Consider the following 24,392-nt stretch of genomic DNA (forward strand, 5'->3'; position numbering starts at 1 on the left):
GGCTGATGTATATGCCCGCATAAATGCCGATGCCCAAGGTTAACTGTAAAATAAATCGATTAAACTCTAGAAAACCCTGAGATAGAAACCTACTTACCAGAAACTTGATCATCTCGACGTATTGAAAAGCTAGTTTAATTTAAAAAACCGTGCCCTGGTGCCCGTTGAAGGGAATACGAAAAAATATCAGAGAGAATATTCCAGGGCTGTTTGACGTTGCATCTCATCAGGTGCGGCAGTGCGCAAAAATGTCCGAGGTAAAGTCCACTTTCCATGAAAAGAGAATTTTCGGTGCATGACACAGTGACGTCAAGATGGCTTGTTGCTTGGCGGCAAGACATTTGTGATCGATAAACGCGTGGTTGATACCAAGAGCTTGCCGTAATTTTCCACGAGTAATTTTCCCAGGACCGAAAAAGCCCCCCTCCCCTGACATCGAGGAAATCGATTAAAAATCCACGAGAACTTGGGAGAAATCGTGGAAAGAGGAAAAAAGCCCCACCTAAATGTTGAGGAAAAAAAATCAACGTCCCGTTTAACGTGAGTTTATTATCATTATTACCGAGAACTTGAGAGACTTGGAAAAGTTCTTTGCAACGAATTTTTCCACTTGCAATGTGACTGGGTGCTTTTGACAGAAGAATAACAGCATCAGAGAGATGCTATTTGTGTTAAAAATATGACAAATTGAGTTCCTATTACGCAGTAGGATGGCTAGTATGGTTTCAGTAGTCATTAGTGTAGTTGTAGCATACATGTGAACTGCAGGGAATTACCGTTTTGTAGTTGCGTTAATAAACACACACACTAGTATTGTTTCTCCGGGGTAACAGTGTTTATCGAGTCGTGGATGAAACCTTACGTATGTACCCATATCGCTTCCCCAACAGCGACTTTACTGAACATCTAAATCACTCGTATTCATAATTCCACAGTAAATACGTCACCTGGCTTTCACCATTGACTCAAATATCTGGAGATATTTCATGCTCTGGTAGAGTTTAATCTCATGGAATTTGATTACATCACTCCATGTTTGAAGATTAAACATTAATAACTTGTGGATTTTATTTAATTCATAAATCTACATGTGTCATTACAGTTGTATTACGAAACATATAATTGAAAACGAAAAAAGGTACAGATGCCATACATTCTGGTACGTGGTAACCTTGCGTCCTACAGTCACAGGTATCCCTGGAGAGTACTCGTTTCTGGTCTAAAAGGTACCATTTCATTCACTCTGCACTTCTCATTGTCGTTTTTACCACCTCTTTCATTTTATTTATTTTTGAAATTTCTTTTTTTTTTTCGGTTTTTTTATTAGTCTAGTTTGTAGTCGCACTCGTTGCTGTCAAAGTTGTCTCGGTGATTATCATGAGAAAGCTGTCGCATTTGACAAGTAACCAGTAGTGGAGGGATCATGAGTAATTGTGAGGTGAAATTCCCCGGTAAAATGTCCTGTTGGATGTTCCTATGGAACTACTCGGTGCTGAGATTATTCGAGGATTTTTAAGTGATGGAAAATAGACTCTTGCCCCTTCACTACTCATATAAAATATCTTCAATTAATGTTTTACGACTCTATGATGACTTTGAATTTTATTTTAGCATCGGACATTGAGCAATTGACTCGTTTTGCCTCTGGTGGATACTGCGACGACTCGACAATAGTTTACCTCCAACATCCCTGTGTAATCTTAACGGCACTTGAGGTACTTGGATACAAGGTTGTTGCCTCATCCAGCACAAGTGTTAAACAGGATTATAATGAGTACATGTGGACTATGAGAAAAGATTTCTCCGAGCCTGAGCCAGAGCCCATTGTTAAACCAGGTACGTCTACCATAAAGATTATTGAATTTAATCAACAGTTTTTTAAAAAAGAGGTACACTATTTTTTATGATTTTAGAAAAATTGGCCTTGTCAAAATTTTAACAGTGCAATAACTGCCGTATTAGATCTATTTCATTGTTGAACTTGTTGACAATTATCAACTTACCATAAGATCCCAATTAAGGTAATTAACGTGACACTGAAAAAAAAAAAATTTGAAAGACACGCTTTATGTTATTCGTCTGTGATAGTATCCACGTTCAAATGAATTTAATAAGTTAACCTCATTAGCCGTAATTGTCTCGATTTTAAAAACAGTACGAGTGGTGAATATTTCATTGTAGTACCCATTGAAAACTGTCTAAGTGTGGAGATAACAAAAAATCCAGAAAAGGAAGAACCTCAGCCCCACTAACAAGAAAGCTTATCCAATACATAATCTACCCAAAAAGAGAAGACAAATCAAAATGGTGAAGAAGAGAGGAGTAGTATGGAATTACTACAACAAAAAAGTTGATGGAACAACGGTGACAGCATTCTGCAAATTCTGTCATCGTTCCTACATTCAAAATGCAACAAGAATGGAGAAGCATCTGGCGAGGTGTGATAAGGCATCGCCGGACGTTAAGAATTTGTTCTTACGCGTCTCCACGAGCAAAAGAGTCAACAGAGCGCGTCTTCTGGGTGCTAAGCTGCCAGAGGGTTGGACAAAGCGTAACGAAGAGATTGGACAGTTGGATGTCAGTGCATTGACTGAAGCAGACCTCGAGGATATCGACGAGTGGAATAGACAGAAGCAGATGCAGGAGGATGATCCTGCCCAGAATATGACATTTAGTGAGGATGGGGATGACGATGGTGGGTGGGATGGGAGACACAATGACATTCATGGGATTAATCATCAGGGTCAGGCCAGGAGCACAGATCCTCTGGTTCAGATCCATACTGGTATGTTTGCTTTCGGTAATATTCCCTTGTTGATTTTCTCAATAGCGCCATTTTTGATGGATAAACATTTTAACGAAGACACTCAATATTTTAAAAATCAACATTCTTTCCTTTATCTAAGCAATACTCAAAAGGAGTGAAATTTCGCCCTTCGCTACTCAATGATTTTTGGAATTTGAATAAAATAAATGAATGGGAATAAAATGTTATCCATTCAAATTTTTATCCATTTCTTTGTGTATGTCTTTTTTTTTCGTACTCTTGAAGGGGAAAAAATGACTGAATTATTTTTAGTTGCTGTTGACGATCGGAAAATGCCGATGCGAAAATCTGAATCAGATCACATGAATCGCTCCCACACAGCCACATCTGTATCCAATCTAGAGCCACATTTAAATCAATCGGGTGTCCACTCACCCCTGCAAACGAAAATCCTCCAGGAGCAGTTACTCGAGAAAAGGGCCCAACGGAAAATAGCAGAACTGGAGTTGCGACGTAAAGCCCTGGAGTTAGAACGATATCAGTGGGAATACGAGAGAGATAAAGCGAGGAGTGAAGAGACATGGGCACATGAGTCACGTATGATGCAGTTGAAAGAGGAACGTGAGCAGAGACTCATGGCAGAGAGTTCCTACGACATAAAACAATAATTTCCACTATTTTAATACTTTCCATTCATTTTTTTATTATTTTAAATATCATGACATGTTAAAGCCCCCAAGCGAGAATAAAGCGTTTCTTTCATGCAATTACTCTTCCAACAGTTTCCATTGTAAAATAATAATCGCGTTAGAGAGAATAAATACGTTGAATAAATCGACGTGAGAAATTTTAAACATTTAAATATTGACTTTTGTTTTCTTTTAGAACTAAAAGACAACGGGATCTAAATTAAGAAAACAAAAACCATCGTATTGAATAATAATAGCTGAAATATTTCAAAAGGAAGTTTGTGATAATCGTAAAGATGTCGGAAAAATTGAATAGCCTTATTGGGAACGAGAATTTTTATTATATCGCTGTGAAAGCATCGCCATTTGCAACAGACGCCGCTGTCTTTGGATTAACACACGATGAAATAGTGGCACTGGTCAAACGATTTCCGAACTCAGGTGCTGACGTCGTCAATGGCGTTATGATAAAAGGTTCAATAAAATAATCAATTTTCTTAACTGGATTCAGCTGTCATCTGCCCTAGTTACCGTTCACTCGATGTTTCATTCGTTTTTAAATCACAGACGAGGGTGAGGTAAACTGATTTTTTATCACCTGATTAAAAATCTTTACCTCCCTTTCACTCCAACTACAAAATTCACTATTGTGCTTTGCTTGTTCTGGTGGTGGCTTTTATCTGCACAATATCCATTTATTTATTAGTTATCATTTCTCTGAATAATAAATACGCTATTTCAATGATCAGTCATCACTGTGAGATCGTATTACACCGTTTAGCTGCGCTATATCACTATTATTGCTGACGATCATTTCTCGTTACAAAAACAAGAGCAAAGAAAAAAAACGCAATCCTTTCGTTTCAGGAGCACCGATAGCCGTTATAAATGCTCTGGCTGAGCTCGGCTATCGTATTGTTTCCAGCACTGGAGAGGCAGAAATACTGTGGACATTACAGAGAGAAATTTAAAAACCGGAAACAATGGGAATTACGTTTTTTTATTATTCCCCCATCTCCCCATCTGCCCCCCCCCCTGTAATCCAACGATTGCACTCTATATGTTTGTCGATGCACCACTGAATTTAATACGGATAATCATGATGTGATCGAGAATTATTGTATTGTAACGTCATTCCGATAGATATATTTTTTTATCCTCATTTTATAATTTTTTTTTCTCTATAAAAATCGCTGATTTTATTACCCCATTGTCATCTTTTTAGAATAGAGAGAATGAACATGATTGAAGTGTCAATTATGTATTACTCCATTGGAAACTGAATATTGTGGGATCAAAGAGACAAACTAAACTTGTATTTTGAATTTGTACCGAGTTTTTGTAACAACTTGAAGATTAGAAATTCACTACATGATCGTTAGAAATTTTAATTGATTCGTTAATAAAGGGAACAGAAAGTGTAACAAGTGCAGCTAATGATATTTAGAGATAAATATGGCAGTGAGAACAAGTTGGCTATTTTGTGTGATGAGAATAGCCTTTTTATTGTCTATTAATCCCCATCAGAGCAATAATATCGAATAAATATAAGAAAATGACAGTTTATGATAATCTTACATGATCTGTGAAGTTATTGGCGGCCTAAGAAAATTAAATAGGAAATGTATAATTGAGATACTTTTTTCCATCGACTGTGAAAACTGTTTGATTATTTCAAGTACTAAATGAGATGAATAAACGTATTCTAAATGATAAGTGAAATGACACGTGAGGGCTGATGTTGGTTTTTCCTTTTCAATGAGAAAGAGTTTGAAGGGGTGGCCTGGATAGTGGAAAAAACAGAAAACTCATAAATTTCATCCGGCAATAAAGTAAAATGGAGCATCAAGGACACGACCACGATGGATGCTGTAAATCTTCGGGTTCGAGTGTCTGCCAGAGTCTTCCAGAGATGGATTTCCAGAGGGGAATATGGCATGCAGGTAATTCATTTAAATTCAGTAGCCGAGTGATAAAGAAGTCAGCCGAACTTGACTTGTTTTTTTTTACGAACGTTCAAATTGATTCATTCGATGTTTGAAATATATCTAATAAAATACGAAAATTGAAATTTCTGGTGTGAATTGATGTTAGTTAATTGATGAAGATGTTAATTATATTTTCAATATCTTTCAGCACTGAGAAAAACAAAATCTATCGTGATAAACTCGAATTACGTGACTCACCCACAAGCGTAGATAACTGCTACCGAGAATATTTGTAGATTATTTAAGAGTTGTGATAAATAAGAATTTCCACAGAATCATTTTTCTTTATTTATGTTATCGAGTTATTATTAGTTTTGTTGATTAATTCCGAGGGGATCTCGACAAATATTTTCCAAAAAATCGTATTCAGAGTGATCGATGCGAATGATTTTCGTTACCAATTTCTTGAATAATATCATTAAGACTGCGGTGCAGCAGCCCCCTGTCAATGGTTTAATTCTTCTATTGAATTCTCTGTCCAGCTCAAACGGACGACATGAGCCGCGTGGTGGAACTTCTTCAGAAAGGTACATCCCCGGCCGAGGAGGACTCTGCGGGCTACACTGCCCTGCACTACGCCGCACGATCAGGAAACTTCCAAGTCTGCAAAATACTTCTAGATTACGGAGCCAACGTGAATACAATGACCCGTTGCGGTAGGGCAACAGCCCTTCACCGAGCAGCGACTCAGGGAAATGACGAAATAATTCAACTATTCCTCAATTTCCGAGCTGACGTGAATATCCAGGACTCGGACGGTTACACTCCCCTTCATCGAGCTGCCTTATCTGGTTCGACCTCCACCTGGGAGCTCCTCGCACCTCGAACAAATCAGGATCTTGTTGACAACAAGGGAAGAACTGCGCTTGATCTCCTCAGGAAAAACTCAAGTTAACTGGTAAAATGTTTCTACCACAAAAACCAAATTTTCAAATATTAAATTACTCATAATAAAAAATATATATTGAACTCAAAATAAACAGCTGACTCAAACCTCTATTTTATTCACCACGCTTCAATAATCTTTTTAAAGAATCCACTATTGGTTTCGGTTCTGTTGGTATACTTTCAGTTTCAGGCGGTACCGATGGGATTTCTATCGGTAGTAAACAAACCCCGGAAACTTGTAAACACAAAGCAATTGTTTTTGGCACCGGCTGATTTCGACTTCAAAACAAAATAGTATATTAGAATGCAAGTACTAAATAGTATATTCCGTGAGTAAAGAGTGAGAGGGCGAGAATGCGAGAATGCGAGAATTACAATTGCATTTATTATAAAATATTTCACCATCGACTCGAGCAGAAAAGTGTTGTTTTATTTACCTCCATTATTTAAATATAATTCTGCATAGAGGCAGAATACGCTTTGTTTTTAAAATGAATCCCTGAAGAAATGGAGCGCAAAAAAATGGATCCATGTTAAACTTTTCCTATGTTCCATTAAATTGGGTGAGTTTTAACAGGTTTTGGATGTGTAGGCTATTTTTTCCTGGTGTATTTCTTGTATTTGAATCGTGTTGTTTAGAGGATTTGTATTGAAATGCGCGAATTTCCACTTGAGCCGAAGAACTCCCAACTTGAAAGAAACCGCTCTTTAAAGCCGATCACAAGATGGCGCGCCGTGGAATGGAGCGCGTGTGACCTCCCGAGCGAAGCACATGGCCACACACACATGAAGAAGAGGAGGGGGTGGCTCTCAACAAAGTTCTCCAAAGTTCAAAGCCGAGCCTGCATACGGTATCCACCCGGCTATATCGAGTTGTACTTGATATTGAATCGAGCTCGGGCAACCTCGGTGGTACATCGTCCATTCTCGAGCACCATCGCCGGCCATCGGAGGGACTCGCGCCCCATCCCCAGGTGTACGCAAACCGTAATAACCCCCTCGTCGTGATTTTTCACTGTTAACCGAGGACGATAAGCCCCTGGCGCCACCTCTCGCAGCCATTCCCTCGAGCGTGCGTTGTGATATTTTACTTGTGGTTCGTTGCGTTGATCAGTTTGTTTCGTGTAGACCCCACGAGTTGTTCGCACTCGTTTCAACGATTGCCGGGGGGGCCCCATTGTCGAAACTCACCGAAAAATACGTACTAAAAAACTCGAGCTACTCCCAAAACCAATGATCAATCTCATCTCCACAGTTATGTATCCGTTAAAAGTGTTTATTCAGTGGTATTAAGTTTAACAGTGGATTTTCGTGGATTCCGTTGGTTGGATCAGTGTTTTTTTTTTCTTTCTTTTTTTTCTCTTTTTTTTTTCTTTTTGGGAACAATAGGAATTGAAAGATCGGTTGGGGACGAATGTTGGTGGCTCGAGGGTGGTGGCGCAGTTTGTGAGAATTGAGGGGATTCGGGACATTTTGAGAGTGAAAAAAATACCAAGTGACAATCGCCCGAGAAATGTAACCGTGTCGTGACGTCACACGGCTAATCAAGTGCACACACGTACACTGGAGCACACAGGAAGGAGGCGAGAGACTGCGCGCGCGCGCACTCCAACACACACCACCGAGGTATTTCATTTCGTGTGGATACACTTATACGCGGTGCTATCACGTATACACACATAACACGTACGCATTTTGTGCCGCGAAGAGAAGGAGCAAGAGAGTAGAAGTAAATTGGTGGAAAACGGCTAGAAGTCGGGGCCAATCTGTGCACGTGAGGCTCTAACTAAATCTCTGTTATTTTCCATTTATTTTTTTCATAATTTTTCCATAATACGTCCACGATTTCTTCCATGATTTTTCTCCAATCTCTACATGTTCTTTTCATATTTCTCATATTTTCCACGTTTTCCATGTTTTCCATGTTTTTTCCATGGTCTTTTTTCCATGTGTTTTACGTTTATTCTCGGATCATTCTCGGTTCATTTTCATGTAGTTGAGTGAGTTGTTTGTTTTTCACTGGGAGGGAGAAGGAGAATGCGTGAGAGATGACGAAAGTGTAGCCATTTGGATTAATCGTTGTTACTTCATTCTATTGATTTTGTGGATGTATGGGGATTATTTTTGGGGGGGCGGGATTTTGAAGCGGTGAGCGTGGTTTCGACTTGAAATTTATTGGAGAATTGTTGGATGTTTTGTGGTGTTGAGGTTTGGGAGTTGGTGTTGTCCCTGATGCGAAAGAGTTGAGGCCTAAATCATCTCGTGTGTGTGGCGCCCCGCTGTGTTTTTCGATGGGAAACTGTCCATAACCTACGCAAACCGGCGAAAAGAAATGAATTTTTGCGCTATGACAACTAGTGAGATCGGTGAGATTGCTCCTCCGTCGAGTCTAATTTTTGGTCGTCATGTGATAATAATTCACGTTCGGGGCATTATTGTGCACCCTCTTCACACCTCGGGAGACAGAACCCAGTGATCCGGCGTGAAGATTATTTCGGGGAATTTATTACTGTAGATATGTGCCGAGATGGAAGTTTTTCAGTAATTGTGCGTATTTATCGTGGAAATTTGGGGACGTGAGGTGAAATTTTCAAGTGGACATTCTTCAATATTTCGACGACTCCTGCTAACTCGTTATCTTCCCCCACTTCGCTCTTAAATAATGGCGACGATAATCACCAATTATTACCATTTTTCGTAATTTTTCAAAGGCACAGAACATTTTTTACTCAAATCAAATTTTATGTCAATAGTGACTCCGAGGGGCGATTAATAGTAGAATCACTTCAACGGTAAAATCACCCGTTTTAGCCGCTTGTTTACACTTTATCATAGATTAGATAAACTCCAAAATTGTTCGTTCTATCGCATTTTGTTGTGAAACATGAATTATTTTGAAGAATACCACAATCTCGATTTATCGAGGATGAAATATATGATAATTTTTGGATAGTATCGTTAGAATGGAATTTAATCTAATATTGAAATACAATGTTTGTGATATTTTCAGAATTGATAGGATCTACAGAGAATTATTCTATCCAAATGGGACCACGAGAGTTGCGCCTTTCAGGGCTAATCCATGAGTTAGACAGTTGTTCAACAGTGGATACCCCAAAGTGACTGAATCACCTTCCCCCATCCAGTGGATCAATTCATCACCACCAAAATCCCATTAAATCCGATATTTTAGCACTGGACAAGTGGATTACCTTCGCCACCACTGGAGCATCAATTAGACGTGGAGATCACGTGAGAGAACCGCCACCGCTGCCTTACACACCAAAATGATACAGTAAACAATCAGATTACTGAGGATATTCCATTATTGTGGCAGCGATTAGGTTTTAAAGGATATACCGAAGGTGGTGGTGGTGGGGGTTGTACGTCAGAGTGTGCGACAAGATTATAAAAACAAAAAAACTCGAGTCTTCCTCTTATTCCGAGGATTGTGAAGCTCAGAGAGTATAAACAGCTGTTCAGTGATAAATATATTCGTGCAAAAGTGGAAAACCAAGTAATTCGCCATATTAATTCATTTATCGCGAGTAATTAATGGTTTCGGTGATTTATCTCGTTGTGATGCCAGTTGATTAGCGGCTGTGATAAATACCAAGTGAATTGTGAGGTATTAATATTAATTCGGGGATAAAAAAATTGAGTCTCGGAGTATGTGAATGTGCCAAGGATTGTTTACGTGGAAAAACTCTTCGTTTTGTGATTTATCTTTAGTTTAACGGTTTATTGGATTTTGGTTTTTGGTCGTGAAAGGTGTGGATTCAGTAGCAAGTTGGCCCGTTTATTTTTTATACTGTGGTGCTGATTTTTTTTAAAAACGGAGCATTCCCGGAAATTTCATACTACGTCCACCCCCAATGAAAGCAGGACGCACATGTCAGTTTCTGCCGCTGAAAATGCAGGGTGAGTGTTTACAGTGAAATTTTTTATTTTATCCAGAAGAGGTAAAAGTGAGGTACACGTATTGTCTAGTCGAATCCTCGAGAAAAATCTCGCAATTGAAACAAGATAACGATATTTTTCAAGACCTTTGTGGAAAGCAATGAGAACCGGAAGAATGTTTTTTTTTTTATAAAAATATTTCCATCTCATTTATATTTCGAGATATTGAAAAATTTATTGGCCAAATTCACGTGCTATCTTTTGCCTCTTTACTACTGAATTCCTATTCTTGACTTTTGTCCTGGTGATTTCTGCTGGTCAAATATTAACGCCGTAGAGAGAGTTGAGTTTGAAGGTGAAATAGATATAGGACCTTGGCCTGGATATGAATTTTGTGTTTGATGGTTTTTTTTTTTACTCTGGAATAGAAGCAGTCGACAATTTTTGAATCACAGAAATTAATGATTCACTATATTCGCGGCTCGACTTATCTATTCATGACTCAATTGGGATTTGAAGGGACTTGCCGATCGTTCCTCCCAACCATTAAATTTGTTTATTAAATAATAACTGTGTTGCTAGGTGATAAAGTGAGACTTTTATCTCAATCATAATTGATTGAAAAATAAAACATCAAAAGACCTTTGTTGTCGGAAATTTAATGAGCTACAAAAAAGCGTCTTTCGCGTCCAACCGATCGATCGATATTTTATTATTTTTTCAAATTTTAAATTCAGCATGCATCATGTCACCACTTGACTACTGATTTTCATTGAGGATAAAAAGGCAAAAGCACTTGGCTTTCCTTAAAAATTAAGTTTTTGTTCTTGGACTGGTTTCAGTAACAAAGAATACATTAAATATATCTGTAGTCATTTTTTTTTACTCCTATCATTTAACGCGTAACCGCAAGTATGGCATTTAGAGTGCTGACAAAGTTTGCTTTGATAGCTGTTTTTTTACATTTTTCCAACGCACGAATATTCACCATTTGTTTTCATTTCTATTTTTTGTTGCTGCCGTGTGACTTCAGTAAAAATGAGAATGGTGGGGAAAAAAATGGTGGTTGACGAAAAAATAACAAAGCGATGATGAACGAAGGAAAGTGTAGATTAGCAATAGCCAATGACTGACGGAATTTTGCGCGGGGCAGGAGAATATTTCGTCGCCCGCGGTGTTGCCGCGGTTATATATATACGTAAAGTCTAAAAAGTTACGAGTAAATGGTTGGGGATTCGTAAGAAAAAGAAAGACAAACCGTTCACAGAAAAGTTGGAACAACGCAGCATAAGACTTGACTTTGCTATCCGTCTCAAACGATTCTGTAGCTTTGAACGTTGGAAAAATAGCTGTTGCCTTGACTTTCTTTACCGAGATACCGCCCTGACCGCGTTCCATCTACCATCAACTATTGAACCAAAAAATTATCAGTCCAATTATTAACAATAAATTCACACTGAAAATCCTGTCGAAATCGCGTCATTTATTATTGATAAATCGCGGCTAAAGTTGCAGGGTTACAGATTTATTGAAATCCCCATTACAATGTTATCTGAATTTTTTATTAAATCAACTTCTATTATTCATCTCCATTTCAATTCAAGACAGTTACTAAATTTCTTTGTTTAATTTGGAATTCAAGAAAATTGGCGTTTTCATGGAAATGGTCAGTGATTTTTAATGGAAACTGGAATTTTCAGACTTATCGGAAGAATTCTACATTTAATACTATTGAATTTTTTATAGACTGAGAATTCAAATTCAGGGCAATTATTGTATGAATTGTGCTCCTGAAAACAGAGAATTATTTGAATATTCATGAAATTAACGGATAATTCAATTAAAAATCGGCCAGAAATTTCATGTCTCTTTGTTGTTAAAAATTCCAGTTATCATTTTCCAGCAGTCTAATGATTAATTAAAAGAACACTGGAATTTTCTTCATTTTTTAATTGATACTTAAATCATTTGTTAGAAGAAAGGAGTTTTAGTTGATATCAATATTTCCATTCCATTTATTATTTCTCAACACGATACGCAAATACTTCTTGAAAATCAAAAAATCAAAGCAATTGCTCTGGAATTCACTTTAAATTGACGTTCGGTATGACTTTAATGACTGGGAAAACCGGAATTTCTTACATTATCAGGGCTGATAACTCTCTAGCTCTAATGTACTCTTCACTTAATTCGTCTAGCCATTTAAGCTTTAGAAGTTTCTGAGCTGAAAACTTACTACGAAAAATAACCCGGGGAAGTAGGAGAAATTTTAACGAGAAAGAGGTGATGTCCCCGGTCCTCAATTAACTGAAGAGTTTATATAATTATTCTCACTTGTGTGTGGCAATATCCGAAAGCAAAATATCCTTACCCATCCGACATTTTATGATTCTTCGGCAATATATCTCGCTGCTGATGATTCCATTCTTACTCAACTCAAGTTCCGTATTCATAAATTATTAAATTTAAAAGCCATTGTTTTGTAATTTTCAACTCCGGACACGACTTACAAAGGACTTACTTCAGAAATAAATTGAATGAGTAAAAAGGCTCGTGATAATTGCATCTGTAATCGATATTTAACCAGAGAAATCGGCAATAAAAATGAATAATTCTAAATAATAAAATTGACCGTGGATATATTTCAATAGATAAAAATGGTAAACGATGTGATGAAAGAATTCTGAAATGGTCAGTGGGCACGGGTAAGCTTAAACCGGAAACATTTCTATATAAATTTTCGCCAACGTCGGCACAAACGTGTGAAGTTTCAGCGTAATGAATCACGATCGGATTCAAGTGTCGAGTCAACTCTGTAAATTAAACGCGAAGTGTAGAGGTGATAATAAGTGTTGGCCAAGAAAACTATCGGTAAGTTTGGTGTGGCTGATGCGTGAAAGGCCCGATGTTTCAAGTAGTTAACTAGCTGAGGTATTGAGAGTTGTGAATGTTAGTGGTGATGAGTATCCACAAGTGGAAGAGGGACAATACTTTGAGTGTTACCTAGAGATCAGTGCGTAACACTGTTACACACACTCATTATACGCACCTGCATAACTCAATGGCAACAACTACGTAACGAAACAATAAAATTCATACAGCCACTGAACTATCAATTATTTATCACTAAACGTTCAATTTATGAGAGAAAAATTCTCTATTGACACGAGTTACGTCATTTTATTCGAGTATTGCCTTGCGAATTCAGATTGAGATTGTTATCTCTATTATCGAACCCTAGGTGCTCTGAAATATTGGACACTGATCAGACCAGAATGGTATAATTTCTCCTCCGAGTTGTTATGTCATCCTGTTAAATTTCATTTATCACCAAGTGCCGGAATTATCAGGTCATAATAGCTCATGGGATGGTTATGATCTTGATTCATGACTTTTATCCCTCTCCAGTCGCTTCTCTCTAAATTGGCTCACTGGGAGAATTCTCTTATCACATTTAAGAAGATTATTTTCTCGGACAAAATAACTCTCCAAATTAAAAGTAAAAAACATGAGATTTTTTTACAGTCGCATGTAAAGAAAACCGAACATTGAGAAATCAACTCTAATAAATACCCAAACACGGTGCCCCAATCTTTTTTCCACAACAGTCGTTTCCATCCCCTGTCTCTCGAAATTTAATTAATTGTTCCACTATCGGGGTGATTGATATCGCGGTCGTGATAAGGATATTGACAAAATTATGCAGTTAATTAGATCAGTGATGCGGTTCGTTAAAATAATTTTTCTGCCTCAACAATGAAATTATCGACACATATCCAACAGTGTTTTCACTCAATTGATAAATTCCTCAAAAAAAGGGCTTAATAATTATTGTACTCGTGCGTCACGCGTCTCATTACACCGAGAGATAATTGGAGGAGGTTAAGAAATAGTAGAAATGATAGAATAAGAGGAGGATATTGAAAGCAATACCCGGTTGATTGGCGAATTGGCAGTTTATCGTGAAAATTGGTTTTCTGTGCATGCGTGTATATAAGAGCAGATGTTACGCGTGGCCGAGCCCAATTGTTGGCAGGCTGGGGCGGACGTACATATAGGACGGATACATATGTGCATGTACAACCTAGAGAGCAGGCGTGGTACCTTTTACCGACCTTGACCTCCGTCCTCGGCTGACGCTCGTTCTTCGTAGACCGGTCGATATGCGGTCCATGAGTTGCCCCTTTCCTCCTCAGGGTATCACCAACCCCCTCCGATAAAATCCACCCCATCCTCCCCATCCTCCCCATCCTTCCCATCCTCCCCATCCTCCCCATCCTCCCCATCCTCCCCATCCTCCCCCTCCTCCCCCAAATATCCTCAATCTACGTGCGCCGCCGTCAGACCCTCTCTCTTTTTTCCTCACTACGTTGTATCGATTTCGTACTAAAACACACCCCCAAATTTCCTCGCCACTTGTTTTCGTGTTTTTTTTATTTTTTTTTTATCTTTGTTTTCTCACCACCCACATGAGCATTTCTCCCTGAGAACAAAACAATTACCTATTTCCATTCACTTTTGTACAACAAACTTTTCGGGAGCTGCTGGACATTCACCTTTTTTGTTTTCATCCCTCTGTATTTAAAAAATCTAAGCAAATCAGGTGTTTCAGGTTTTATGCCCGAATCATTGATAAGATAGTCTTTTTTTCCAGTTGATTAAAAATTCTCTGCCCTCTTTTTAAGCCAAAATTGAAATTTTTTGAGTTTTCTGATAAATTTTTGAGCGGATTGACCCGATAGAATATAGTATTTTTAATTTCAATCGTTATTTCATGATCATGACATTTTGGGAGTCATTAAATAATGATAGATTGTGAAAAAAATATATTTTTTGTGTCAATCGTATAAATGGACTTTGGATTTTATCAGAAAATCTTAAATAAAAACCTGTAGTATTGGGTAAGCGGTGGCAGAAGATCGTTACCCAGTACAAATGATGAAAATCGGGTTAATTCAGTGAAAAATTATAAATTCAGAATGGAGAAATAAAATCTCCGATGTTTTTTACTTGTGTTGAGGTTTACCAGTATCAATTAATCCAAAGAACGGAAAGAATAAGAATAATTTGAATGATCCAGGAGCTCTTTACTCATCAGAAAAGCTTGACTTGAATTCAAAGGAAAAGTTTTGAGATTCTTCAATACCAGAGGGTTTTATAAACAGAATATTAATGAAGAGTTTTGCGTCAAACAGAGTTTGAATGGCATAAACCGAGGATGAGGGAAAATCGATAGTCTCTGGGCTGACGTTAATGTATATTCCATAAACAAATTTACATCAGAATCATTCTCATCCTCTTCTCTTGAAGGTGTCCATTATAAATGATCTTCATGATGACGAGGGGTATGGGGGTATTAATTAAATTATTACTCGGGGAGGAGAGCTTTGTCGTGACGTGGGTAGTTATTCTTCAATAGCTCAAACTCCTGGTGCTCGTCACCAAGGTAGCAAAACGGGATTTCATGCTGCCTACGCATGAGCACGTGTACACCACTTTGTATAGGTGTCACCACTCGATAGATGTTTATCAACAGACCGATGGCATGATTCATACGAATTTACAAAATGCATAATATATGATATTCATCCACCAAAAAGACAATGACTTAAAAATTCTTTTAGAAATTTCTTGAAATTTCATAATTGACTTGTTTATTTTATAATTCACTATTATCTTCTTCACTTATGTGAGGGAGGATTCACTCTATGTCGAAAACGCTCATTGATTTTTTAATGAAGTCTGGAATTTTCGGACTCATCTTTAAATTTAATGTCTCATCCAATTTAATTTTCAATAAATTGGAAATTCAGTTTCAGGATTTTAATTGAATCATTAGAGGAATCGGGTATTTCATCGCATTCATTTTGTCTGAAAAATTTGAATTTCTGAATTTCTGTGTGAAAGTAAGAAACGTCAGCTGTTTTTTAGTTCGAGAATTTTGTTATCGGTTGTTTATTCCCTCAACAGATTCATGAATTGTCTAAAAATTTCGTCACGATGACTAAAAAAAAATTTCCACAAACTCCTCGGAGGAATTCCTTTCGTCATGCTTTCTTTTTTTAATCTCTGTTTTGAGGGGATGGCATGACAGCTTGAGTGAAGAAAGGAATGACAAATATTCCCTGAAACTATGCGCACTTTTCTGGACAGTGATAAAATATGATAAGACGATGAGTGGAAAAAACCCATTAAAACTCAACGATGGCATCGATCGTAGTTGAGGGAAAATTGGGAATAAAGTTTGCTTGTGGTTTTCAAAGATAAGCTCGGATTTCAAATTTATCGAATGAAAATTCATGGCGGAGTTGATAACGATCATTGAATCAAGTGGAGCGTTTATTTTTTATCGATAACGCGAAGAAAACACTTGTATCTCGGGTTTTCTCATATTTTTTTACTGTTAATATTTGTTTTGAAAGAAAAACGGGCCACTTTTGAGAGAACATGATCTGTCCGTGTGAAATATAAACGTGTAACGTTTTTTTTGGGTCGTTTAGGCCCTGTGGCCTCACCAATTAGTTTCACAATGGAAATCTCTAAATTAGTTTCATCATCCGGGGAAATATCTAATCAGCAACGAGGGCTATCGAAAATTCGTGTTAATCACCTCTTTCGACATGAGTCATATTTCATCGTACAATCTTAGTTTCTTCTTTTAGAACTTTGCCACCATTTTTTAAAATGCGGTTTCGAAGTTTCTAGCTCATTAACATTTTTGATAGACGAAAATACCTTTTTCGAAGAATATCACAAACAAATTTATCAAATTCATTTTTTTCCTTCAATCTCATGAGTGTGAATCGACTTTGAATTGAAGACGTTCGTAAAATATCTCATGCATCTTGACGATTTAAGAAAACTGGGTTTCTCATGGTGTAACCTGCGGGTTGTGTAATCACCCTAAATTAGTGATCGAAAACTAGATCATGGTAAAAATAATTCTAAAACCATAAATAAACGATTAGCAGTGTCAATAGTGATAATCGTAAAAATTGAATCTTAAATACAATTTAATATTGAATAGATAAAAAAATGTGAAGAATTATTCCCCGAATTATAATCACTTTGCATTTTCGTAATGCTCCAAAAATATAGAATTTCTTGACCATTCAAATCTCCAAAAACCGGAAAACCCCCATTTAATTAAATCCATCAATTCCTCAAAAACTCAAAATTCCCACTGTATCCACCCATGCATTAGCCTATACATCACCGATAAAACAGCCAAGTGCTCTAAAAAAAAAATTCAACCCGAAGAATTCTCACCGTTTTCAACATTTTCCCATTTTTCAATAAAAAAAAAATACCGAATGAATGAACCGATCAATCTTGACGTGGTTTTCCAGTTATTACCGCCATAAATCGTGAATTAGTAGTTGGAAATAAAAATTTTGAAATTTCAAGTGTAATTTTGTAAGAGTGGATACAGTAGGATCGAGTGGGATCGGTTGCTGTGCGAGGTGTGCGTCACGAAACGTGGCTCCACGTAAAGAGCCCCCAGGAGAAAGGAAAGAGAGGTCGAATGGAAGGAGGACAGAGGCGGAGGGAGGAACCTGGAAGGTCGAGTGTCTATCTCACTTCACCTTCTCGAGCAAAACTGAATTTTCGACGTTTGCGCACTGGCGACGCGCCGGCGTCGGATCTCACCCAGTTGTTTCCCACCCATCACCCCCTCACCCTCCTTACCACCCATCACCCCCTCACCCTCCTTACCGCCCATCCTCTCAACCCATCCTCTCAACCCCTCATCATCAAAGCAACCGGCTATAGAGACGTACAACCCTAACCTCACCCTGTTTTTTTTCTTCCCCCCTCCTCTCTCTCTCTCTCTCTCTCTCTTTTTATTCCACCGAGTAACGATGAATTTTAGGGCAGGTCGGTGACACAGTCCAATGCCATCTCTCATCCACCCCCCATCTCCACAATAATCTGAATGATATCCTCACGATATACAATTTCTCAATTATCAGTCGGAATGACGTGATTTTTTTTTACTCTTGACTTTCACGAGATTCTCCAGATTATTGAGGAAATATCAGCTGTGTCCGGTTAATGGCATCCATAAAAACCGATTGCCAATTATACCTAGAGAATATTCCATAATCGATGTGGTAGTTGTTAAACTCCCGGGATATTTCAAAGAGTGCGTCAGGGAGAACATCTGTTCTCGATACATCCGGTGCCTAGGTCTGTTTTAATACGCATGCGGCATCCAACAAATGCTCCTCATCATCACAATATGTGTATGTGTGTACAGGTGGGCTAAAATACTTGGATCACAGCCTTGAGCATAACAGACGATAAGGATCCATCGTCGATTTCCATTTTCATCGTTTCTCAGTGAAAATAAAATAAGACAAATAATGATGGAGAACCAGAAGCATGTTGCTATTGATACAACTGTACCATATACCACGCCACTTTTATCGTATCAGTCGTTATTGCATTCGACAACCACCTCAAAATCATATTACATTATTTTGAACGTTTTATTTTCCATCTCCCCCCTTTTCGCCGGTTTTCAATCCAATTTTCAAAGTATCTTCAAAACACTCATATAATCTAATCCTCAGTCATATCATCGTATTTCAGTCAGTGAGTCATGGAATAATTCACATTCTGTCATGGAATAATCAGGAATCATTGAATAGATAAATCGAGTGTTTTCGTGATTTTCCATGAATATTTTCAGTGAAAAAATTTCCTGCAATTTTGACTGTAAATTGTCAACAAAAAAATCAGTGGTCAGCTCTCTGAGAGTGTTCTGAAAAAATGTTGAGTGAGAATTTTTTCGTCGTGAAATCTCGAGGAAATCTATTACGTGAGGACTAGAACAATAGGAGAATGAGATGTGGCTAGGAAGGAATAAAAGAGGATGAATGAGAACCGTCTGAGTGAGCCTAGATTTTTCAAGGTCGCCACTGTCCCTTTTACCTCCGACTCACCATCGAAACCAGAAGAGTTGGCCGTAAACCTCACGGGCTTCTCGTAATTACTAACATTGTGGTGGGAAGCTATCGTTTTCGGCAGTTTATGATTTCAAAATCTCCGAGAACCGGATAGAAAAAAAAATTGACTTTTGGATAATACATGGAGCAAATAAATATACCGACGCCATGAAATAGTACAATCCTCTTTATTTGCACCATCAATGGTCTGGAAGATCGTCGTACAAAGACTAAACTCCAACCAACTGAGAAAATCCTTGATCGGTAAAAAAAAAAGAAACATTTGAGAAATAGTTTACGACTCCAGAAGACAGTCCTTCTTCAGATTTCAACATTTGTTTGGGATTAAACTGCTCTTGAGTTTTTCGAGCACAACGGATCGTAAATTAGTCCTTTTTCTGAAGTCTTCCTCCTGTAATAGTCCTCACCAGACCAGAAGCTATAATTTTTAGGTGAAATCTTGAAATTTCTTGTGTATTTTGATGGCCTGAAACCGAGTACGTACTTTTTTCTCGAATCTGGCAAGTTCTTGGGAATTTAAACAGCTCTCCATTTTCGGTCCCACGAAGCATCAAAAACAGTGCAAAATTCAAGCAATTATTTTCATAAATTTCCCAGATAAAATTTCGAGAATTAATTAAATATTTATAAAAATAATAGAAAATAATGTGAGATATTTCAAAATTTCACCTGAATCTTCAGTAATTTCAAGGCCTTCAATTAATATCAAGCACTAATTGAATTCTCATCAAAACAATTAGTCAGCTCAATGAAAAATAGACTAAAAATTACAGACGAAAAAAAAAAATGTCAGAACGACTGAATGGGTTTTTATAGGGCGAATAAAAGAGGTGTGCTAGTGTTTAATACAAGTGAGAATGATTTTCGTTGATTGAAATGGGAAATGAGAAATGAAGAATGAGAGAAATGAGAGGAATTATGAGTTATGCAAGAGAATGGTGGAATTATTGAGCGAAGGGTTGGCCCTTTCACCCGACGTAACGTTGGCACAGCGCAATGCCGCAAAAGACGCATTACGTCACAGACGTTGAAGCTCTTATACATATCATCCAACGATACACATATAAATGTATTACATTAAATTGCCAGTGGAGGTGAGCGGAAAAGAGTGAGAGATGCTGTCGACATGGCAACGTCGTTCAATTCTCCCCCACCATCTTTTCTATTACGTCTGTCGTGTTTATCGTCATCGTTCCGCATTGATATGATATGAATTATTCGACTGACGAGTTGCCCCTCAACAATAATAATAAATTCTCACCCCCTCAAATTTTCTCAAATCGTTATCTAAAAATCATTGACATCCCCAAAGGATTCTCCTCCTCGCCCTGATTCTCCATTAATATTCTCCAATTTTATAACAAATTTATCCATCAATTACATCATCAATTCATTACGGATTAATATGGGCAGTCTGTTAATTATTATGTGAGACTATTATTGTAAAATTGGAAAATAATAGTATAATAATTTTATAATAATAATTTTTAATTGGAAAATTTTTCGAAAGAAATTGGATCACGTTTCTTAGAAATATTTTTCATCAGATTAATCATTCAAAAGATTAAATGAGAAATGTATTTGGGTTATCATGGATTTAATTGATAATTGATTACAGGATGGATTAGTGATGGAGGAATTTTTTGGAAGATTGGTGGTGTCTTGGAAATTTTTTAGTTGAACATTGAGGAAGAGATATGAGATCGAGTTAATCGAAATTGTATTATCCAATCGAGTCGTTCCCTCCTCTCGTTATCCAATGACCAAAAAAAGTGTTTTATCAGGAGATTTCGTAATGATCGGTTTCTTTTCCGCTCGAAAATAGACGTTCATTTGCAACACTAGGTGCCTCTCTCACTCGCCCTTGTATATCTTTGCATAATAATAGATTTCACATCGATCGACCCATTATGTGGCCCTATACGTGCAACATGAAAGCCAAAAATCTCCACTGAGGAGAGGGTTCTTCGAAATGGAGCGGTTTCGAGGTGTAATTACTCGAAATCCCCAGAAACTGACCATTTTTCCCCCATTCTCTCATACTAAATTGTTGATATTCCCTCGAGAATATCGCAGTATTTTCTATCATAACACAAATCCAATAATATTATAAACCGAGGAAAAACGAAAAACATATTAATTATTACATATATAAAATATAAATACTCGACTGAAGGTCTTCGGGCGATGGCCAATTGCAAATTATCACGCATTTTTGGAGAATTAAAGGAGATTAAATATTTCAAAAACAAAATCACAAGAACTGTTCTGATTTTTATTACTGAAAAATTGTTTTTTGTAACAATTGAATGGAAAAAGAATGGAATAATTGATTTTTCGAAAAGAAAAATGTGAGGTCTTCCAATTATAATGCACATTGGAATTTTTGTAGTAGAAACTCCCAGGAAATATAATTTTGGTATTTTTAATGGAAAATTCCAATGTTCATTTAATAGGGCTTCCCAGAATTTCGTTGGCCCAACGATCTAGGTCACAGATTCAAGTAAAATGGTGTGATAATATGAGTATCTGGTTCTCTGGAGCATGAAAAGTGTTGGAGGCCCGTAAATGGTTTTATCAAACACTAGATCAATGTCAGGCAGAAGGAGAATGATTCAGTGATTCGGGTCTAGGTTGAGAATGACTGATGACGATTCCCCAAGTGCTGTTGCAGTGTCTGCGGTGGATAGAATATCGTGCACTGAGAAAAAATATCTATTTTCACCAGGAATATAATATTCCTGATATCCTTTCGATACGATTACCACAAGAAAATATCTTCGTAACGTATTCCTCCAGATCAGTCACTCCCAAAATCAATTTCAACTACTTCAATGACACTATTCGATAATTACCCACATTTCTTGGAATTTCAGTTACAAAGTCATCCAAATTTTCAATTCCAAAAGCTTCAATTAAATTACATCTGAAAGTTAATAATTATTCAACTATCCATGAAATTAACTGATTCCCTAATAATAAATTTAACATAAATTTATAATCTCTTCGCAGTTGTTACAGCCCTCAAATTCCCCACTTGAAATTTCAAGTAAAATTCTCCAAAAATGTATTACCATTCGACATAATTCCAAATTACTTGACATATAACTCGAAATTCGGAGAATAATGGAAGTCGTGGGGTAATAAAATAATAAAATATCTGAAGAGTATCTGAATAATCTGCAAAGAGTTTGTGATATTTAAAAAACCTGATTAAAGATGTGGCTGCCCTGGATGCCCGATTTGATAAAACATATTCCGTTCTGTATTTCGATGAATATGAGTGCTCAGGTGGAATATATTTTTGGAATTATTTGGAAATGTTTAGTGTGAGGAAGTTGGGAATTGGTATGGGCATGTAGAAGGCGGGCGTTGGGTACGTAGTGTATTTGCCGTTGGTTGGCGCGCAAGTCCGCGTTGCCACGATCGCCCTGGCCCACTGACCTATATTGCAACAGCGGGTACAGGTCCCGCATACGAGCCTCGTCGCTACCTTCTACCTTCTACCTTCTACCAACCATAAACCCCGACCAATACTTACCAGCCAGCCTCAAGCCCCCAGATGAGACAAACTTCCACTTTCCTCCATTTACCTTTTTTCCCAATTAACCACTCCAATCTTTACCCATTATCATTCACCCACGCACCATCAATACCTCACACTTGGGCATCGCAATAACCCAACTACTCCACTCAATCATTTTTTTTTAGTACTCAAATCACTTTTATTCAGCAATTTTTAAATAATTACAGCAATAACTCAACAACTCGTTATAATAACTCGTTATATTCATTACTATTTACATCTAATTATTGAATTTTTCTTCAATATTGTTGAATTAATACTTGTTGTTAATTGTTTTTATCCCGTACTGTTGGATCCGGTGAGACGGATGATTAACGAATAATTAATGGTAACTGAAAATTCATGGTAACTTTGTTAATCGGTGATGAAATGGTAATTAATGATTTCCAGCGTTACTGACACGATTGCAGCTGAATTCTAAATGCTGTGGGTTTTTATTCATTGTAGTATGAGAATGGACGTAAATTTGATGTTGAGTTTTGTTTGAAATTCTAAGAATCATTTTTAGTACATCTTCGTGCCTATCCTATTGTTGAAGCTGAAAGGGATAACGATGCCTCTCCTTTTCTCAAGATTTCCTTTCATTTTTTTAATGACTTATTGAGAATCTCATTAGTGAAGTGATGCGATTGATAGAAAATGTTTAATGATCACTGGTGAATATCATTCACGTGGAGTTTTGTCGGGAATATCTTTCAGGATGCAAGGAGTTTTATTTCCACCATTCGTTCTTCAAGTAGGCGGACGTAAAAAATAAAAATAGAGCTACGTCTCAATCTCCAATTCTCGCCAACACATTTCAACTGGAACGTTAAGCTTTTATCAATTTATTTTCGCCCCTTTTATTTCATTTTTATGATTTTTCACGCACATTTTGGTTTATCCATTTGTTTATTTCACTTCGCTCTCGATGAGTTTATGCCACAACTTCAGCAAGACGCCCAAAAAAAATTATCCAATTTACAAAAACCTCATGATAAAAATCAAATAGACAATTATCTCTCGAAATATAATCACGGATTTATCTAAAAAAAATATTGATGTTCGGTAGAAGAATTCAAACAACCGTTTTCGTCCGGAATTTAATGGTCAATAAAAAATTGTTTAATCTCCTCGCATTAAATTAATAGTTTTTAAGATAAAGCGATTATTAATGTCGAGTCATTTTGTTCCATCACTTAGCCGGGGATTTTTCATAAATTTTTGAAAAAACTTTTGCACGTTTTCCATTGTTGGGGATAAATTGAATCCCCAGGAAATAAGAAAAAAGAATTTCTCATTTTCTTTGAACAGAGAATTCGTGCACGGCTGTTCGATCCACATGACGTATACCATGTAATCTCGTTGCGTTGAGCCTCCGCTCCCAGTGTCTCTCATTCATCACAACCCCATAAAATTCAGGAACCGGATTTTTTTTTTCCTGCTGTGAGAACAGTACTCCCTTATCAATAAGTAACCGAAGAAGAGAGTGCACCTTGACATGGAATTTCCTTACTCATACGCATGGAAAGTAATGCATCATTCACTCGGAATGCACAACTGTTAAATGATAAATAACGATTGGAAGGGAATGAATTCAATCTGAATGATGACTTCTCTCAT

General features: G+C 37.3%; 3 protein-coding genes and 1 long non-coding RNA gene across 10 annotated transcripts in view; 3 read left to right on the forward strand and 1 right to left on the reverse strand.

Moving 5' to 3' along the window:
* Window positions 1-133: 133 nt before the first annotated feature.
* LOC105273426 (uncharacterized) lies at window positions 134-646 on the reverse strand. The gene is made up of 2 exons (XR_892899.1): window positions 563-646; window positions 134-267 (listed from the first exon to the last, which is right to left on the reverse strand). It is a non-coding gene; the product is annotated as an uncharacterized lncRNA (long non-coding RNA).
* LOC105273424 (ankyrin repeat domain-containing protein 39) lies at window positions 571-6,424 on the forward strand. Of its 3 annotated transcripts, none has more exons than XM_011315853.1 (4): window positions 571-862; window positions 936-1,226; window positions 1,612-1,836; window positions 3,653-3,775. In XM_011315853.1, the coding sequence occupies exons 2-4, from the start codon at window positions 1,145-1,147 to the stop codon at window positions 3,673-3,675; spliced, it is 330 nt and encodes a 109-aa protein (XP_011314155.1). In that variant the 5' UTR covers window positions 571-862; window positions 936-1,144; the 3' UTR covers window positions 3,676-3,775. The 3 variants fall into 3 exon arrangements, with proteins under 3 accessions (XP_011314155.1, XP_011314154.1, XP_011314153.1); XM_011315852.1 differs by lacking the exon at window positions 3,653-3,775 and adding an exon at window positions 1,914-2,054; XM_011315851.1 differs by lacking the exons at window positions 571-862; window positions 936-1,226; window positions 3,653-3,775 and adding exons at window positions 5,224-5,399; window positions 5,927-6,424 and having other exon boundaries at window positions 1,748-1,836.
* On the forward strand, window positions 1,932-3,534 carry LOC105273423 (Formation of crista junctions protein C3E7.05c). Its single transcript, XM_011315850.1, has 3 exons — window positions 1,932-2,021; window positions 2,182-2,785; window positions 3,080-3,534. Exons 2-3 carry the CDS (start codon window positions 2,305-2,307, stop codon window positions 3,433-3,435), a joined length of 837 nt encoding a protein of 278 aa, XP_011314152.1. The 5' UTR covers window positions 1,932-2,021; window positions 2,182-2,304; the 3' UTR covers window positions 3,436-3,534.
* A 1,027-nt stretch (window positions 6,425-7,451) lies between the features above and the next one.
* The window catches only part of LOC105273427 (dual specificity protein kinase splA), a 31,447-nt gene continuing 14,506 nt past the window's right edge, over window positions 7,452-24,392 (forward strand). For all 5 annotated transcript variants that reach the window (XM_011315854.1, XM_011315859.1, XM_011315855.1 and 2 more), the window contains exons 1-2: window positions 7,452-7,958; window positions 9,343-10,253. In XM_011315854.1, the coding sequence (XP_011314156.1) occupies window positions 10,225-10,253 (29 nt within the window). In that variant the 5' untranslated portion in view covers window positions 7,452-7,958; window positions 9,343-10,224. The remainder of the gene's footprint in view (window positions 7,959-9,342; window positions 10,254-24,392) is intronic.

The sequence above is a fragment of the Fopius arisanus genome, unplaced genomic scaffold (genome assembly GCF_000806365.1).
Source record: "Fopius arisanus strain USDA-PBARC FA_bdor unplaced genomic scaffold, ASM80636v1 scaffold00005, whole genome shotgun sequence".
NCBI lineage: Eukaryota > Metazoa > Arthropoda > Insecta > Hymenoptera > Braconidae > Fopius > Fopius arisanus.

Coding starts and splice junctions, on each gene's coding strand:
- LOC105273423 (XM_011315850.1), top strand. CDS start 2,305: ATGGTGAAGAAGAGAGGAGTAGTATGGAATTACTACAACAAAAAAGTT. Junction 2,786..3,079: donor TCTGGTTCAGATCCATACTG/GTATGTTTGCTT, acceptor AATTATTTTTAG/TTGCTGTTGACGATCGGAAA.
- LOC105273424 (XM_011315851.1), top strand. CDS start 5,294: ATGGAGCATCAAGGACACGACCACGATGGATGCTGTAAATCTTCGGGT. Junction 5,400..5,926: donor GAGGGGAATATGGCATGCAG/GTAATTCATTTA, acceptor TTCTCTGTCCAG/CTCAAACGGACGACATGAGC.